At 42.6% G+C, this 19,000-nt stretch overlaps 1 protein-coding gene across 3 annotated transcripts in view; it reads left to right on the forward strand.

Annotated features, from left to right (window-relative positions):
* The window catches only part of LOC126398560 (intersectin-2-like), a 134,949-nt gene that overhangs the window by 76,947 nt on the left and 39,002 nt on the right, over positions 1-19,000 (forward strand). For all 3 annotated transcript variants that reach the window (XM_050057999.1, XM_050058001.1, XM_050058000.1), the window contains 11 exons: positions 3,313-3,405; positions 3,506-3,569; positions 3,931-4,106; positions 5,629-5,850; positions 9,572-9,665; positions 14,819-14,961; positions 15,261-15,324; positions 17,143-17,280; positions 17,362-17,468; positions 17,555-17,817; positions 17,902-18,051. In XM_050057999.1, coding sequence (XP_049913956.1) covers positions 3,313-3,405; positions 3,506-3,569; positions 3,931-4,106; positions 5,629-5,850; positions 9,572-9,665; positions 14,819-14,961; positions 15,261-15,324; positions 17,143-17,280; positions 17,362-17,468; positions 17,555-17,817; positions 17,902-18,051 — 1,514 coding nt within the window. The remainder of the gene's footprint in view (positions 1-3,312; positions 3,406-3,505; positions 3,570-3,930; positions 4,107-5,628; positions 5,851-9,571; positions 9,666-14,818; positions 14,962-15,260; positions 15,325-17,142; positions 17,281-17,361; positions 17,469-17,554; positions 17,818-17,901; positions 18,052-19,000) is intronic.

The raw sequence follows: 19,000 nt of genomic DNA on the forward strand, positions 1-19,000 counted from the left end.
ACAACTGGTGTTCATCCGTAGCCATCTTGCAATGTTTACTGACTGATTCCAGACTTTGTCTCTCACAGCGCTGTCGTCATCTGTTTAGCTCACCTCTGGCCCGCCTATATCAGATACACCGATGTGATTGGTGCAGCTAGGTTTCATGGGCATAGGTAATGAGCATCATTACTGATTGCCAGAGTGACTCGCTGAGCAAATTCAAATTGTGCTTTCACAAGAACTCTGGATTTCCAGGGTACCTTTTTGTGCAGAGGTGTCCTAAATAAATATACTTTTTTTTTTTTTTCCCATGTCAGCCTGTGAACCTTTTTTGTGGCTGTCCAGCCCAGTTACATTGCTGTGCAGGTATCTCCTCTGCCATCCTGTCTTGATTGTTCATTATACCGACATACCCAAGATACATTTTTTTCCTTGCCCTGAGTAGGCGCAGCTTCACAGCAGCCCTAAAATTTTAATTATAATATTAACATGCTTTTATTTTACACTAAACTCACTGTTATCAAAGAAACTGTGCAAACATTTTGTGTGAGGGTTGTACCGCTGTGATCACCATGGTTACAGCCATTGGCATCAGGGAGGCCTGTCTGTCGCTGTCAGGCAGAAGACTACGAGCTGTTTAGGAGCTGAGCTGCAGACGAGCTGATAGACAAAGTTTGTCCTGTGGTTTTTTCCTTCAGTTGTTTTCCATCTGTAACATTGTAATTATCCACTTTACAGCTGTAGCACTGGCCGTTTGTTACACCAGCACATCTGTTTCTAATGTCTGAATGTAGTTTACAGTCGATAAACTAGTCCATCACTCAGCTACACTGGTTCGAATTCATCTTCTGTGCATCACTCTCCGTCTCTATCTGCGCTGTCCAGACTCGTTATCAGTCATTGTCTCCTTATCTACATCTCCGTCCTTCGATTACTGCCATATGGAGAGATCCATCTGTGCACAGTGTCCACACAATCACTCTTTTAATTAAAAAAGGCTTCACAGCTTCAAGTTATGGAAAAGAAATGAAGGAAAAGGCTTTGAATGTACTCTGATCGTGTTATGATTTAAATAATTTCACAGACACCCCTATGATTAATTGATTATCGGCTCCAATGATAATCTCTCACCCCCACTCCGTTAAAGACATCTCATGAAATTGAGTACGAATTGAGTTTCATATTCCTCACATAACACATTTGACTTCATATTTAATTCATGGCCAACCCTGAACTTACCTTGAGATATGCAAGAGTGGAGCGCAGTGAGAAAAAGCTGACTGGACATTTTTATACATTAATCATTGTCGGGAGTTGGTTAAGAGTGGTTTCATCTGAGGGGAGGTCTCATTTGGGATGGAAATTATGCAGACTTTTTCGGGTGGCAAAGTTAAAAAGACACTGTATACTGAATTCAGTATTAGCATTTCTGCTTTGGGGATGTGTTGCTGCGTTTGTTGTGTGTTGACGAGCAGAGCGCAGCCCACACATTGTGGTTTGAAATTTCTTTCTTCTATGGATTTTTCTCCACAAGAAATGGTGCTGTCATATTTATGAAGGTTTGAGGGTCAGAATTGCAGCTAGTGTTAAAATACAGCAGGATCTTTGTGTATCCGAGTTCCTTCTACTTAGCAGCACCAGTTGACATGCAGAGTTACAGACTACTGACATGGTAATGTGTGGAATATACTGTATGCATTCGTCAGCTTGAGTTTTGGAGTGGTTGTAGTTACTTTTTCGTCATGGTTGAGACTTTCCTCTTTGGATTGCATTGTTGATCTGTGCCATGAAATTTCGTACAAACGTTCATGGTCTCCTGAGGCAGGTTGTTCAGAGGTAATCCGATCTGATTCTGGATTGGATCAAATCTTGGAAATGGGTTGTTCAAAAGAGGAAAAAGGGATTCTGAAATCGTATTTATTATGTAATCCAGTCTTGGTTTTGATCTGGATCAACCCTTTAGTATGTGTTGTTCAGAACTGTCTACATTGATAAGTCACCTATGATCGTATTTTAAAGATCTTACATGGAGTCTGTCCTGACCTTCTTTCTTCTCTGCTGGTTTGAGATTCTCAACATCAGGTCCAAAAATGCATTAAGTAGCATTGCGAAAACGGGTAGCAAGATCTTGGGAGTTCATCTGAGTACGTTATCTGTCCTGTTTCATAAACAGATGGTAAGGAAGGCTAAAGCCATCCTTTCCGACAGCTCTGTTTCTTGGCTCAGATTTTCCCAAGTTAAGAGCAACAGATACAAGCACTCTTTCATTCCTACTGCCATTTCTCTTTTGAATGCAGGGCAGTAACGAGTCATACTTAGTACTGAGGCTACTCTTTTGGCTGGTTGTTACTCCTGCTATGATCCTGTGATGATGACGGTGATGATGTTGTTGATATCGATATTGATGGTTGTTGTTGATGACAAGTGTTGTTTCAGATCATTGTATTTATATTCTTATGCGTTCTCGCGTGTCTTTTTATGTATGCTTTTACTTGCTGTGCAACTAATTGCCCTATAGGAACAAAATAAAGTTGAAGCTGAAGAACTATTTAGTAGAATGGGATACCTTTCTTCCAGAAAATCAGGATTATCCTGCTCCGAGCAGAGGGCTGGATTATAGTAACAAAATTAGTCAAATATACATAAATTTTTTCATATTTTGCACATGATTTGTTTAACGTTACAGAGATAAAGTAGATATAAGGCTACCTGTCAAACCTATCTGTAAGGTAGATTTTAAGAAAAAAGAAGTACTTTGTCCCAACAAATAATCCTTGATTAACTAAATCCTACTAAAAAGTTCTGAAGAACACATATGGAAGATTTGATCCAGATCAAAACCAAAATTTGATTATGTGATCAAATCCAAAGAATCCCTGTTTTCCCCCGTTTGAACAACCTGTTTTAAAGATTTGATCCAAGGCAATAGCTGAAATTTGATCAGAACAGATGGGCCCAGACTTTTCTTCTAGCACCACCATGAGGTTGGCATTCTGTTTAAGTTATCCTCAAATAACCTTTTTATCCAGGCGTTTCTGCATTTGATATCTGAAAATGCAGTGAGAGACAGGAAGCATGGTGAGAGAGAGGGGATATGGCATGCACCAGAGGTCCCTTGCCCTAATTAAACTGTGGACATTTCAGTTTTATGATGTCCGTCTTAACCAGTTGGCTACCAAGGCAACCCTGTGGCTTTGTAGTGGTCCTTTGTCCTTTTATTGCACATTTAAGATGTCGTGTTTTACCAGGACTTACATGAACAAGTGAAGTTATTAAAGTTGTTATAAGTTGACCTCAAAATTAAAATTCAGGATTGTCTCTTTTGTCCAGGCGGAGCCACTGCGTGGGCCATCACTCCAGAGGAGAGGGGGAAGCACGACAAACAGTTCGACACCCTCGCCCCCGTTCTCGGCTATGTCTCAGGTACATTGTTGTCATAACAAACAGAGGTGTCATCAGTGGTTCAGCTCTATCAAACAGCTGTTTCTCCGAACCCCAGTCATTCTTTTTTGTCTGTCTTCAGGAGAACAAGCCAGGAAGTTCTTCCTCCAATCTGGCCTGCCTCCTTCTGTCCTGGCGGAGATCTGGTAAGCATCAACTAACCACATTGTTGAGCCAGAGCAAGTAGGTCAGTAGGTCCAAGCTTTGTTTTTTGGCCAGAGTTAGTTTGGACTTCTCGGCCTGCTTTGTACTTCCTGTTGAGCGCACACTTCCTTCACAGCCTGCCCCACCTAGTAAACTGTGTGTGTAAGAAGGGGGAGAGTGTGTGTGTGCGTGCGTGCGTGTGTGTGTGTGTGTGTGTGTGTGTGTGAGAATACTGGAATTCAATCCCACTGGAGCCTTGTGTAACTCTCGCCCTTTCTACTGTCACAATAAAGAAAACACAAAATACTGGGAGTGCACACTGGGCTACACACAGATCATATAATACATCATCTCCTCCTGCAGGAACCTCGCTGACATGGACAGCGATGGGAAGATGGACAGACAAGAGTTCTCCATCGCTATGAAGCTCATTAAACTCAAACTTCAGGGGCGGAATTTACCATCTGTCCTGCCAATCACCATGAAGCAACCTCCTGTCGCCAATTCTGCTCCAACCATCCCTTCATCAGCACGTTTTGGTAAAGATTTCTCAGAGGATATTACAGCTGTGATCCAATTTCAAAACCAATACATTTTAATTTTTTCCCATATAATGAAATTATAATAATAATAATTAATAATTATTTTGCCGTCAATGGGCAAAAATGCCATAATAAACTTTAAGTTTATTGTTATTCAAGTGGAGTGAGAGACTTCTGCATCTCCTCTTGGCTCTGTTTTCAGGTTTTAGAAAATCTAGCCCATGTGGCCAATCACAGGTCATTTCAGAGAGAGGGCGTCCCCATTTGCCGTTCTCAAAATGCAGATGTTTGTGCATGTCCTTAAGATGAAAGCCTGATTCAATGGCAGAGAAAGTTGTTATTCCAGTAATGGTTACAACTGCTTACACTGCAAAGCAACCCCAAAAAAGAAGACAGACTTACCAAGATGAAAGTCTAAAAGAGTTTGATAATAAGCAAAATGTGTCAGTGTCGTTGAATTGTTTCAGAGATGGAGAAAAAATGTTGCTAATAGTTTAGCCTTCAGCTAACCAGAGCTATGGGCTCATAGCTGCCGCTTCGAGTTCACAGTTATGAAGCTAACGTTAGCTAGAGCCTCAGACCACAGTGAGTCGCCCACCTCACTCCCCACTACAATGGACCACCTCGCTGGCCGAAGAGTGGGTAGCAGCTCAGGAGGACTCCAAGTAAGCGGCCGCAGCAACCCAAATCCAGCCAGCACAAACCCCAGCTCCGGTGGACCGGACAGCCCTGACACCCCACCAGATCAGCAAACTTTCTGTTGCTGCTGTGACACATCCAGAGCTGCTGCTGGCCGCCAGTCTGTTGTGAAGCCCAGCACTGAGGGACTTTTGCTGGCCAAATTCGAGCTTCTATAGTCAGTGGCTGAAGGTCCGTCTCCAGACCTGCTGCCTGCTCTCTTCCCAGGGAAGCAGTCTACAGTGGTGAGGAGCAAGGCGGAGGGACCAGGGTGATGCTTGCTAATTCTTGCTTCATTTGTGGCCTGATAAACAGAGAAGGAGCGGAGCAAGGAGGGTCTGTGCCCAGCTCTGCAATGAAATAAGATTAAATAAATCAGTGTTTGAGAAATATGGGGTTACTGTATGAAGTATGTGCATATGCCCGTGGTCACCTGGTGGAAGGGGCTTAAGACAGAGAGAGGAAGGCAGCAGGATGAGGGTGTACATTCAAATACTGATGGTTTTTTGCCTTCTCTAGATTTCTGCCTACCCCAGCATTAACAAAGGACAAATGACTCACTCATTTGAAGAGTTTTATTTCAAAATGGGCTGCATTTGAAAAAGAAATAGCTCCTTAAGAAATGACTAATGGTACAAAATAATGGCAGCTTTCAAAGAATAATAGGCATCAAGCAGGCGAGTCTTTGATTGACACAAATAACTCATTTAGCTGAGTTAAAATAATTTCAGGGTTTTCATTCTACAAAATGAAGAAACCCATTTTCAAATTCAACTTCTTACATCCTCTGAAATATTGTTCTTAATATCGTCATGTTCACATGTGTGTTTCCTCCTTATAGGAATGGGTTCTATGCCAAACCTGTCAGTCGGTCTGTCATCCATGTCAGCTATGTCAGCCATGCCCATCCTAACACCCATCCCGGTTAACCCCTCCATGCACTCTGTGCCAACCCTGGTGCCAACGCCAATGACTCTGCCCCTCATCACCTCCCTGGGAAACTCTGGACTCCCCAATGGCAATGTCAACCTCCTCACCCCGCCTTTTATTCCCAACAATACAGGTTGGTTCTGCAGTGGAACCATTCTGATCGCTTGCAAAACAAATACAAATAGCTATCGATCAGGGGATTAGCACCAATTCATTCAAACTTAACCTGGGATCAAGAAGGTGAAGATGCTGGATTATGTTCCAGAGTAACAGGGATATTTCACTGGCACACGTCACTTTGAGATTAAATGCAAAAGAGGAGTCCGCAGACGGTTGAAAAAAACAGCACAGATAAGAAGCTTGAGCCATTGATATTAACTTCTGCACATGCAAAGAAAGACATTACCATCAGCTGGGAGCACAGACACAGGAAAATGAGAAGAATAATGTGCTTATAAATGTTCTCTTTGTTTTGGGTAACGTTACTTGAGTTCTTCTTAAGGTCTTTGGACTGGTTGCACCAGTTTATTGTAGATTTAAATTAGTCTTATCATAACATAAGTATTTATTCAATGGAGATTAAAACATTATACGGTCTAGTAGTTCTTATTAAGAGATTAGTGATTAGTAAATATTTAAACCCATTAACTGCCAGGTCTAACGGTTTCATAGCTAACTGAACCGACACGTTAGCTAAAACTAAGCTAACGTTAGCTTGCTAACAGACCCGTTTTGAATGAAGAGTAAAAGGGATTATTTAAGATGGGGTCACATATTTGACGTAGCACTTAATCAAAATACTGTTTAACAAAGACATGAACTTAAATTATATTCCACAAAGATAACACAATAAGTTATGCCTAAAACAACAGAATGCTATGCTAATAGCATCAGCCTGGATGTTAGGCGTACTAAGTAGTGTCAGGTTAGCATGGCTGAATATTTCCTTTTACTCTAAACTATGTAAGTACCGCTATCTTTGATGTATGCGTATATAAATAAATAAAACAAAGTTACACCTAAATTAAATTTGCAAATGCTTGACAGTCAAATTTAACACAACGCTCAGGTTCCGATCACACAGAAAGCATTTTGCAGGTTGCGAAATGCGAGGTGCACTGTACTGCCTTTTCTTTTTTAAATTGAATGCTACTAGTAAAAGAGAAAACGCTTCCTGTGCCTTTTTGTCGTTGCCAGGCAACCACCCTATCACCTTATCCTAACCTGCCCGTGTAATCAATCTACCATTTATTTATTTGACAGTAATTATTATCTAGTTCCGAATAGCAAATAGTTTGTTGGGCACAGGGAAACAGAGATCTGTGTGGGTACATAAGACCTAAAAAAGAGGGTGGATCATGGGGGGTACCTCCAGTTGGTCCAGGAGCTTCACCTCCATGATGGCCATTTCCAGGCATATTTTAGGATGACTCAGGGGCAGTTAGACAACCTGCTGTCTATGGTATAGCTCTGGGTATCCAGCACCCGCTACCACCAGTTTCTCCTCCATCGTTTACCAATTGTAAACTTGTTGTCATGACCACCACAGAAGCCCCACCTCTTAAATCATCCAATTAGACACTAGGAAAAGCGGAGATGATGTGGGGCGCTTTTCTGCTCCGAGTTGGTTTTTTCAACTTGTGGAGTTCAGAGTGCTGCAGCAAAAAAGCCAGGCACCTAGAGCGCAGAAACGTGAGGCGCGTTGCAATGCAAAAACAACTACAAAATGCAGCCTCCCGCTGCTAAAATGCTTTCTGTGTCATCGGGGCCTTGCAGTTTGACAGCTTCTCATACAACAGTTACTTTCTGTTTACATAAAAGTCTTAACTAAAAGTCTTGCTGAAGTTTTAATGGTGCAGCCTGTTTTAGTAAGTCACTAGTTTGAGTGCTTATTAAGAGTGTCAGAAAGACTTCAAGGGATAGTTTGGATCTTTTGAAGTGGGGTTGTGTGAGGTACTTATCCATAGTCAGTTCAGCTCTTCATTGATCTGACAAGTCAGCAAATACAAAGACACCTGCAGCACCAGCTGTGTTTGAGCAGTAAATTTACTTAGATTGTGTCATTTTTTTAAATGCTAGGAGCACGATAGGTGTGATACATCAAATCTGACCAAGTGTGTCATGTTGCAACACATTTTCCTGTGGATGTGTTAAAGCATTAAAGGGAAAGTTAGTTTTTGAAGTGAGGTTGTATGAGGTACTCATCCATAGTCAGTGTATTACATTCAGTAGACAGTGGTCAAACACCCCTAGTATGGAGAAGCAGACAGGAGTACAGGCCATGGAAGTAAAGCAATGTACTGCTGTGGAGGGGTCAGCAACAATTTGTATTTCAGCCACCTAAAAAACATCAGTATCACAATAAGCGTACGCTATATTTAGAATATTTTCAATGCTTAACCTTCCCCTCAGACAGTGATTTCCAACAGAGAACTGAAGCTCTCTTCAAAGCCAAACTCCATTGAAAAAAAAACAGTATTTAAACACAGGTGAACACAGAGCTGCTGCTTTACTGCTGCCTCGATTAGCTAGTTTGTTTGTGTTATTGTGTGAATTTGGCATTATAAAGGTTTCGTTGGGATTCACCAAAGTCACATAATAACACAAACAAATTAACTGACATAGGCAGTGGTAGACCAGCAGCTCTTATTTTCAGCGAGCTGTTTTTGTCAATGGAGTCTGGTGGCTTTGACAAGAGCATAGATATGGAACTAAAGCTGTTGAGGGCTTCCCTGTCGGAAAGCGCTGTCTGCTGCAAGATAAAGCAGTGAAAATATTCTAAATCTAGTGTGCACTTAAAGTGACATTGTTCTTTAGGAGGTGGATAGCTTAGCTCCTGTGTCTGTAGTCCTGCCTGCTTCTCCAAACTGGGCGCATGCTGACCGACATCTACTGTATGTTATACACTGACTATGCCAAATTACATACAACCCCACTTCAAAAGATCCAAAATATCCCTTTAATGTACAAATCGAGAGCTGGATTAATGAATAGCTGGTGCAACCCAGTCCTGGTGTGTAATGTTTAGTGAATCAGGGTCAGTTATTTATTCAGGTCTTGCGCGTTTATGGCGCAGTGTTAATGTGGAGTGGATTACACATGCAACATGAAAGGGTTGAACCTTATCTCTCTGCTCCCTGAGGTCCTATATCTGACTTGAATGTAATATGGAAGTATCTGTAGCCTCTATATATACAGTATGTGTGTGTATGTTGCGGTATGCAGTAAGAGCTGCACAGTCTTTACTGCAGTTAGTGCATGCATTAGATTAAAACATTGAAATCAGGCATGGGTGCACTTATATATATATATGATATACCTTTAGTCTGACTGTGTGCCCTTCATCTCTCACCTCCTCCATCTGTCCATTGGCTGCTGTTTTTATCCTCACTGTGTGCAGCTACATTTTTTGGCAGTGAAATGCACAATCTAATGACAGTGAGTGTGAAATCTCTATTATTTGGTGTTCCCTCAATCTTTATCCCCCCGTCTCTCTCTGCTGGTGAAAATATCTCAGTGCCACAGATCCCGAGACTTAAGCGCGCGGTTGCAGAAAACAGCGATCAGTTTGTTTTAAGCCAGATGTCAACAACCTTGCTGCGGGAGCTCTGTGTGCTGCGACTGTAAAGTATGAGGAGATAAGATTAGATGTACACACGTTCAAGGGCAACTGCACCCTGCACGTCGACAGTATGTCAGAGATTGATTGCATAAGGAAAGGCACATGCACACTCTGTATGTATTTACATGCATGCACTAAAAAAAACTCACCGCATTGTTTTCTCATATTTCACTGAATTTGTCAGAATGATATTTCACTATTTATTAACCAGCTGCCTCCAACCGATTTGCAGTGCTTCCTCTGTCTGGCTTCTCCTCTCCGATGGCGTTCTCTCCATCCACTGGCATGTCGAAGGCCAACTCTCTTCTGGACCTTGGATCCAGCAGGTGAGACCCAATAAATAAAAACATTCTGTGTAAAAAAAAAAACCCATCAGCTCCCCCAGACACCCTGTAAGGAGAATTTAGCTCATTTGCTCATTCCTCTTTCTGCACACCAAGTTCCCCTTGAAGCATACATTCTGAACCAAGCACCCCAAAGTTTATTGGGCATTTATTTAAACAATTTATTCATTTTCTGTAACCGCTTATCCTGTTGGAGCCACCACCAAGGATTTCTAAAATGCAACATTTATTTTTGCAGTAATTTTAAGGGGAAAGGCTGGTATAAACACAGGTCTAAGTCACACCACACTACCAGCAGCCCATTAGTCCAGTGCTTACTGAGAGGCAGAGCTTTTGCAGGAAGGGTTTAGGATCAGAACGCAGGCACAGATGAAACACTTAGATAACACAGAGAGCAGGAAGGGCATTTTGAAATCAGATGTTCTAGTTGGCAACAGAAGGAAGGGGGGGGGGGGTGTTTACAGTCACAAACATTAGAGGAGAGCTGGAATCACATAGCATTCTTACAGAAGGAGGTCACCGTTACTGTGAAGTTTCCATTTATCTTTAGTTGCCATGTTAGGTCCACCTCATTGGTGTTTTATATCAGCAATGACTGACTGGACTGCCATCCCACCAGAGGATGAACCTTACTGACTTTCATGATCCTGAATTTACCTCCATCTCCACCATAACGGTTACATTTGTAGTTTTGAGTTACATTTTTACTGGGTGGATTGCATCTTGAACGGGCTGTTATGATACCACAACTATTGCACATTCACATATATGTAGCTTTTTGTCGAGCCACAAGCATCACGTAGGTTTACATTAACAAAAGGTTTATGACTAAATCACTTGCAGCATTGACTCCCGTGTGCACACGGTGAGAGAGGACAGGGAGAGACGCTGTGCTGCTGCCAGAGGAGCTGCTGCATGAGTTCCCTCTGAGCCGTAAGGAGCTAAAAGAGTCTGAGAAGTCCGGGGCTGTTTATAAAACATTCAGGACGCCACAGTTTATTCCACACTACTGAAGTTGCTCCTCTTTTTGGAACCACCGCGGAGTCGGTAATAATGTTGCTTTCAGCCAAGCTTGTTGTTGCCGTGGGTAACACAGTGACATCAATATGTCATCAAGCCGAAATATCACAAGTATCAGGATATGAATTTTTTATATTGTATTAAATATTTTACCACTTTTATCATGGACGAAATGATATGCCACACCCCAAGTTGGTTTTTTTTGTTTTGTTTTTTTCCCCCCCAAAAAAATGAGAGCCCCGTCAAATCTGAAAGGATAACCCTATTTTCCCATGTTTTTGTGTACAGATGACTAATGGAAACAACATTTTTTGATTATAGTCCAGTATTGAGTGAGCCAGCAGCCGCAAAACAGGCTGCAGTGTCACCACTCAGGCAGTGTTGCCAACTTGGCAAAGTTCACAGTAGATTCTGCGACTTTTCAGACCCTCTTATTGACTTAATTTCTAAAAGGCGACAAGTGTCAAATTAGCAACTTATTCAGACCGTTAAGGAAAAAGTGAGAAAAATATTATATTGTAATTTAATACCACACATGCTGCTCAGACTCATCGTAGTCCATGGCTTATCTGCCATCAACACGGGGACTCTTCCCATCTCTTCTCTTGCACTGTGCAATGGGTGTGGGGCAGGCAAGGGAAGAGAGGATGCCGCTCACTCTGTGAGTTCAGTTGTATTGAGTTTCTTTTGTTACGCTGACGCTCCCGGTCTCTGGTTTGGAAGTGTGAGAAAGTCGTGCACGATAGTTTAAGTGCCATAGATCTCATGCCATTCAAGTGCTTTATCTAATGATCCAGTTCAGTCAAGTTTTAATGCTTCCATTAAGGTGCACTGTCAATTTAAGTCCACTAACAGTGCTTGCCACTGACAGGCTGAGATTGCATGGAAAGGATCCCTACAGAGATAGACCTTTTTGTAAAGAGTAACATCCTTTTTGTGTAACCAGAAACAGCTCTGAAATCACTGTCGCCAAACCCACCAGACTCCATTTAAACAAATAAGAATTTTATCATTGTAAAACATACTTCATTCAAAGTCGATTGAAAAAAAAAAAAAAAAACTCACAAAAGCTGCTCTGGTTTGTCTTTCCATTGTTCCAACAATCGCCAACTCTGGTTTGGTTTAAATAAACCCTTAATTTACCCAGTTAGATGTGAAAATATGCGGACTCTATACACGCCAAAATACTGTTTATTTACCCTTTCAGTTGTTTGAGTTTAGTGCTAATTAGCAAATGTTGACATGATAACAAGCTCAACTAAGATAGTGAGCATGGTAGATAATAAACCTACTAAACATCGGCATGTTAGCATTGTCATTGTGTTAGCATGCCAATGTTAGCATTTAGCCCAAAGCACTGCTGTACTTATGTAGCTGCCAGCATGGCTGTAGACTGTAGTTTGGGCCAGGACAAATTGAGTTTGTGTTTCAGTTGCAGGACAAAGACACAGGTTACAGATAGATGTGGATTAAAGGAGATATATGATGTTTATTGAGCGGTTTTAATAGCTTGTCACTAGCGAGTTTTGTCAAATTAAATGCTAATAGTATCACATGTTTTCAGTAGTGAATGTTAACTTAGGTCTCAAAGTGGAAATGGAGTGGAAATATGAGATGGCGACTGGCGGGGTTAGTGGTCCTACATCTATGACAGTCAAACTTTCATTTGTGTTTCTGCACAAAGCACTTTGTCTCTGCCTGGAATAGTCACAGCAGTGGGAAGTAAAGAGGAGTCAACAAAGATGAAACCAGAGTCTGGGTGGTTTTGTGCAGTTTCAGTAACAGCAAGATTCCCTTCAAAAAAGACAATAGAAGTATCCACTATCCTTGATACTTCTCATTGTGTGGTTTGGGAAAAGGATAGGAGTGGTATCTGATTTCATTTTGAGTGTAATGTTTTAAATGGCCCAGTGTTTGTCCTGGCCTCAGGTGTAGGTGGTAAGACAAACATAAATAAGGGCGATGGGAGTGTTAGGAAGGATAGCAGGACAGGTTGATCCAGCAGACACCCACATCGCTTTAACCTTCCAGTCCTCATGGAGACATCCTCTTATATCATACTTGACACTTTGTTCTTGTCCTGCTTTGTTTTCTTTTCAGACCAACACTCTCAGAAATAAGGGTCTTCCTGAAGGGCTGAGGTTTTACATACAAGCAATTGAAGAGTTCTTGAAAGGGTTCTTCGTAAGACTAAGGGTCCTTTTTTGAAAAAAGGGTTTTTCAAGGATTGTTGAAAACATGGGCCCTCAGATATCCAAATGTTTATCCATGTTCCAAATGGTATTCCTTAATGTAGATGTGTCTGGATCCCCTCAATCAATTCATTTTACTTGTGTTCTGTTATAGTTGATATCTTTACCATCATTTCATGCCATACAGTACCACATGGTTTGCCGAAATTCTTGTTTTTTTGTTTGTTTTTTCATAGGCACCTGGTACTTGCCATTTTTGTATTCATTTCTTATTTGGCAACAAGTTACGGCTCCCAATCCTTCTGTGCCATTAAGATAGTCAAGGCTATAGTAGTAATTTCATGAATTCTATCCCCCCTAAAAACCTGATTGTGAACAATTATTTTTGCGGGTTGCGTTCGACCACATCAGCCCCAGCCCTATAGGGGCCTTACGAAGCTCAAGGCCGCTGGACGTGGTTCCCTTGACCACAACCTAACCTGTTAAACATAAACCAGAATTAGTGTAATGTAACCAATGTAATCAATTACTACTTGTAGAGCCCCAGTGGGTGGTTTCTAAGTGAAAGCTTTTGAATATAAAAGGGCTCTTGGTAGAACCTCCTGTGTGGGTCCTCGTTAGCACCCTTAGAAGGTGGAAAAGGTCTGGATAGGACCCCCAGATACCCCGTTTCCACCAAATTAACTCTGGCTCTTGTACCAGTTCCGTTCAGGACTCTTGGAACCTTGGTGCTATCTAGCGAACCAGCCCACAATTTGAACAGTTTTGATCAGAACTATTGTAATCAAGGACACATTAACTGAGGGTGTTGCACAATGCACAACAGAAGTAAACAGTGTTAGCAAAATGGCTTTTTGCATTGGCAATCTGCAAGCATTTGTTCTGTTATTACAGATATTTTTTTGATCCAACAAAACAGGCATGGACCAACTATTAAGGAGATCACTGCACGCTTTTTTTCTGACAGTTTCTCACACGACTCCTCCATTGTTGCCTTCTCCCTCCTCTCTTTCCAACCTGTAGAATATGACACACCTACTGATGTTGTCACAGTTCGCACTTCAGGTCAAGGAAAACCTGCTATTTTTTTAGCACCTTTATTTCTAAGAGTGTATAACAAATTTGAAGAGAAAGGACTTTTGCCTTATTGGTGGCTCGAATTCTTACACACACATTTTGTACTTTTATCTTTGTAAGGACATAATGCATTCCCTAGCCCCTTACCCTAACCTAACCCTAACCATCACAACTAATTTAATACCCCGACCCTTAACCTTACCCTAAGCTAAATCTAATTGTAACCTGAACCTTAAAAACCAGGTCGTAACCCTCGAACAGGCCTTTGAAGAAGTGAGGACTGGCCACAACGTCTTCACTCTGTGGCTAAAATCTGTTTTTTGGTCCTCACTATGTAGCCAGTACAAGTACACACAGACACACTCACACTCAAAATAACACAGAAAAGAAGCCTCTGGGTAGAGGGAGGATCCCACACTGCATCTCCTATTGTCTCCCTGAAACCTCTTCTTTTATTTCAGAGGAGTGTTGCAAGCTTCCACCCAGCTATAATGGAACGGAAAAAAGTACATTCTTCTCAAAAGAACATCATCGACCCAGTCTATCCTTTTGCTATTCTTGCAGAGGCATTGTTTATAATAAAAACAGAACGGCTGATTAGCATAGCCCGAGAGTACTGCACTGTCTCGTTTCAGAGAGTCATTGTCTACGTGGTCGTTTGCTTCCTCTACAGCTAATTAAGAGCTGAGAGATAACACCGGGGAGTCTCGGAGCAATTAGTGGTTTAAAGTTAAGGCTTGAATACAAGGGAGAAAAGAAACACTGACCACATAATATTGTTGTGTAACTTCCCTTTAGGTGATATCTTTGCATGTCAACATGTCTCTCTTTTCTCTCTGTCCGTAGTTCAAACTCTTCCTCCACCACGTCGTTGGCCAGTAACTCTCCAAAGACAGGCGCAAGTGACTGGGCCGTTCCGCAGAGCTCGAGACTCAAGTACCGTCAGCAGTTCAACACACTAGACAAGCTCATGAGTGGCTACTTGTCTGGTAGGTCCCACACACACACACACACACACACACACACACACACACACACATACACACTCCAGCCTAAATAAACACGAGGTTCTCAGGACCGCTTGGCCGCTCATGAGTGGCCTTCTCAAAGTTTGACAGAGCATACTCACGGTCAGCTTCACTTTACACACATGCACTCACGTACTCTTGTGATTGCTCTTAACCCCACTTGACAGAACGTGGCAGTCAGATATACACAAACACGTCCACGTCAGCTGGCGTGAGAATTCCCTTTGTTTTTATTTCTGATGTAATTTTATACTTCGCAGGACCTCAGGTTAGGAATGCGCTGATTGCATCGAACCTAACCCAGACTCAGCTCGCTACCATCTGGTGAGTATAAGGTGTGTGTGTGTAAGTGTGTGCATATCCATGTATGATCCAGCAGGTAGCCACATCTATTTGTTTCTGTGACAACTTTTTGTCGTATGGATTGTCTATACTGGGGAAGCATGATATTGGAGTTTTTACCGATATCCGATATGCTGATATGTAACAACTCATTTAACCGATAACGATATTTATATAGGGCGGCACGGTGGTGCAGTGCTTAGCATTGTCGCCTCACAGTAAGAGGGTTCCTGGTTTGAACCCAGGGTGGGGGAGCCCTTCTGTGTGGAGGTTGCATGTTCTCCCTGTGTCAGCGTAGGTTTTCTCAGGGTACTCCAGCTTCCTCCCACAGTCCAAAGACATGCAGGTTAATTGGTGACTCTAAATTGTCCGTAGGTGTGAATGTGAATGTGAATGGTTGTCTGTCTCTATGTTTCAGCCCAGTGACAGTCTGGTGACCTGTCCAGGGTTCATTGTGGAAAGCATGTTGGCCGATTCTGACAGTTCATTTTAAAGCCAATATCAGCCGATACCAATGACATGCGGATATTATCGTGCAATCCTAGTCTATACTGTAATTTCATGATGCTGGTCTGGTCTGTGCACATGCTTGTTTGTCCATTTTGGGAGAAAGATCCCTCCTCAGTTGCTCTTCCTGAGGTTTTCTCCATTTTCTCCCTGTTAAAGGGAATTTTTTGGGAGTTTTTCCTAATTCGTTGTGAGGGTCCAAGGACGGAGGGTGTCATATGCTGTGGAGCCCTCTGAGGCAAAATGTGATTTGTGATATTGGGCTTTATGACTAAAATTGAATTGAATCTCAGGCTGTGTGCCTCTTAAGTTGATGATACAGTCTATTGATCACCAGACAGGCAGAACATGTAGATGGATGATGCCATTAAAAAACAACTACTCTGGTATTTTTACTTCACTTTATGTGGATATTATTGAAATGATTTACTGCACAAAACTTTTTGATGAATGTGATTTAAAGGTCCAGTGTGTAGGATTAAGGGAATTTACTGGCAGACATGGAATATAGTATTGAAAGCTATGTTTTCATTAGTTTATAACCACCAGACACTAAAGCCCAGTTCAGACCAAAGATTTGCGATGAGACGAGTTGAAACAATGCAATGTTCAGAAAGAGGCCTGAGTGATGATGTCATGTTATTGGAGGACATGTTCAAATGTCACAAAGTCTTCAAAAAAGGAAGAAAGTTCCAGTTTAAGTCTGCTATTTTATAATAAACAATTCAACAGATCATTTGTGGCTGACAGTTTTCACTAAGATAACGCTGATTTGGCATAAAGTCCAAAAAATTAAAGCAGCTTTGCAAGTATCAAGCTACTGTTGCCATTTTCTCGTAGCTTAGCTTGCTTAATTTCTCTGGGGATAGCACCAATGTAGTGAGGCTTTATTTAATGTAGAGTAACTGGTAGCTTAGCTCACTGCATTCTCCAAGTAGCTTGACCAACACTGCAATCTGCAAACTCACTGCCAGAGGCTACTAAATCACTAGACCTTAAAGTTAGGGTGAGATAAGAGACACAGCCAGTTAAGGAGTTTAGGAATTGCTTCTGAAATAGGAAGATAGGATTCGTCTAGACAAGCAGTTAGGATATTTTTTCGGTAATGAGAGCCCTGTTTGCCAGCTTTTTCCCCAGAACAACTTTATGAGGTGATAATTTGTTTACAGCTTGTCCCGTTGCCTCTAAAGAAAACAATTATGCTGCTTTAAAATCGTGATAGTCTCAACAAAAAGGTAACAGATTTCCTCTTTATTGCTTTACAATGTGAGTTACTGTGTTGTGTGTGAATAGGACGTTGGCGGATGTGGATAAGGACGGTCAGCTACAAGCTGATGAATTCATTCTGGCCATGCACCTGGTGGACATGGCTAAAACTGGCCGACCTCTTCCCCTCACACTGCCTCAAGATCTGGTGCCTCCCTCTCTCAGGTAACACAGACAGATTGACTCTGTGGGTTCATCAATATATTCATGATTACAACTGCAGAGATTCTTCTTTTTTCATTTCAGAGGAGGAACCAAGCCCAGTGAGCTTGTTAATGGAACAGGCCCCTACACAACTCCCTGTTTATTGGACACACCAGAGATAGAACCTGCACAGAAGCCAAAGAGCAGTGGTACGACTTGTCCTGTATCTGTTTTATAAATGTGTAAGCCTTTGGTCTTCCTCTGTGTCATACCGGTCTCCTCCTCTTCCTCTTAGTCTCCTTCGAGGACAAGCTGAAGGAGAACTTTGCGCGAGGCAGCGCTGAGCTGGAGAAACGTCGACTGGCTCTGGAGGAAGAGCAAAGAAAGGAGAGGGAGAGGAGAGAAAGGGAGGAGAGAGAGGCTCATGAGAGGAGGGAGAGGGAGGCGAGGGAGCAGGAGAACCGGAGGAGGCTGGAGGAGGAGAGGAGGCTGGAGAGGCAGAGGGAGATGGAGCGACAGAGGGAGGAGGAGAGGCTGAGAGAGCTGGAAAGGAAGGAGGTAAGTAGGCGAAGTGGCCTCACATGTGAGATGCCGAACGTCCAGATTGGCATGTCCGGTGACCAAGTTCTTCCGTACTTTCAGGCGGCTAAGCAGGAGATGGAGCGCCAGCGGAGGGAGGAGTGGGAGCGTGGGAAGAGAGAGGAGCTTGGCAGGAGGAGAGAGGGAGAGCAGGAAGAGATCTCCAGACTCAGGGCCAAAAAGAAGAGTCTAGAGTTGGAGCTAGAGGCTGTGGTGAGACTGCACCAACATTCAAATGTGCATTTAAAGGTTCTGTATGCAACTTTATACATGTAATCCTCATATGGCCTGTGGATTGACGTCTATGTAAAGGACCTGGGCAAAACTTTCCAGGAAAATCCAAAGGGTGTGCCTTGATGTATGTACCCTAGTAGAGGAGTTCCCAACTGGTGGGTCATGGGTCCATTCTGAACAGACCAAGTGACTCGCAAACGTGTTGAAATTTAAAAAAAAAAACTCACTTTTTTGGACGTACAGTGAATTTACTGCACACGCTTTCATTTTATTTTGTTGTAGAGTAGGTGAATAACAGACATCTACTAAACAGAGACAACAAACTAGCTTGACGACATGGCCAAGCGCAAGTGTGACACTGAATTAAACTTTGTGGATCTTGAACTAATAACTAAGGACCAATCTGGACCAGTTGGGAACCACTGCCCTAGAGCCTTGCCTCTCTTCAGCTCCGCTGCAGTGCTAACAGTGTGCAACACCAGCTAACATTAGCTAAGATGTACACACACAAGACAAACCTTCACTCAGCGCCCTGTAGCAACTTAAATTCAGCCAGAACAAGACTCGGCACCCAAGCCCTGAGGATTTGCTTCAAGACAGCCCTCTCGATCATCCCAAGTCTCTGCCGGATCAGTAAACTTTCTTTTGCTGTGAACCCTGGCGCTGGGGTTGCTACAGCGGCTAAGGTCCGTGCTGCCGTCCACTCTCCTCACGGGAAAGTCATGTGCTAGTGGCGGGGAATGAGGAGGAAGGTCCGCAGGCTGTGCTAGCTAGCTAATTCTTGTCTCATTTGTTGTCTGATAAACTAGGCTGACCAAACGTCCTCTTTTGCCCGGACATGTCCACTTTTCACGTCCCGTCCGGGGCGTCTGGGGTTTTTTTATAAACTGATGATAATGTCCGGTTTTCCGTGTGTTTGTGTGTGTGT

The sequence above is a fragment of the Epinephelus moara genome, chromosome 12 (genome assembly GCF_006386435.1).
Source record: "Epinephelus moara isolate mb chromosome 12, YSFRI_EMoa_1.0, whole genome shotgun sequence".
Lineage (NCBI taxonomy): Eukaryota > Metazoa > Chordata > Actinopteri > Perciformes > Serranidae > Epinephelus > Epinephelus moara.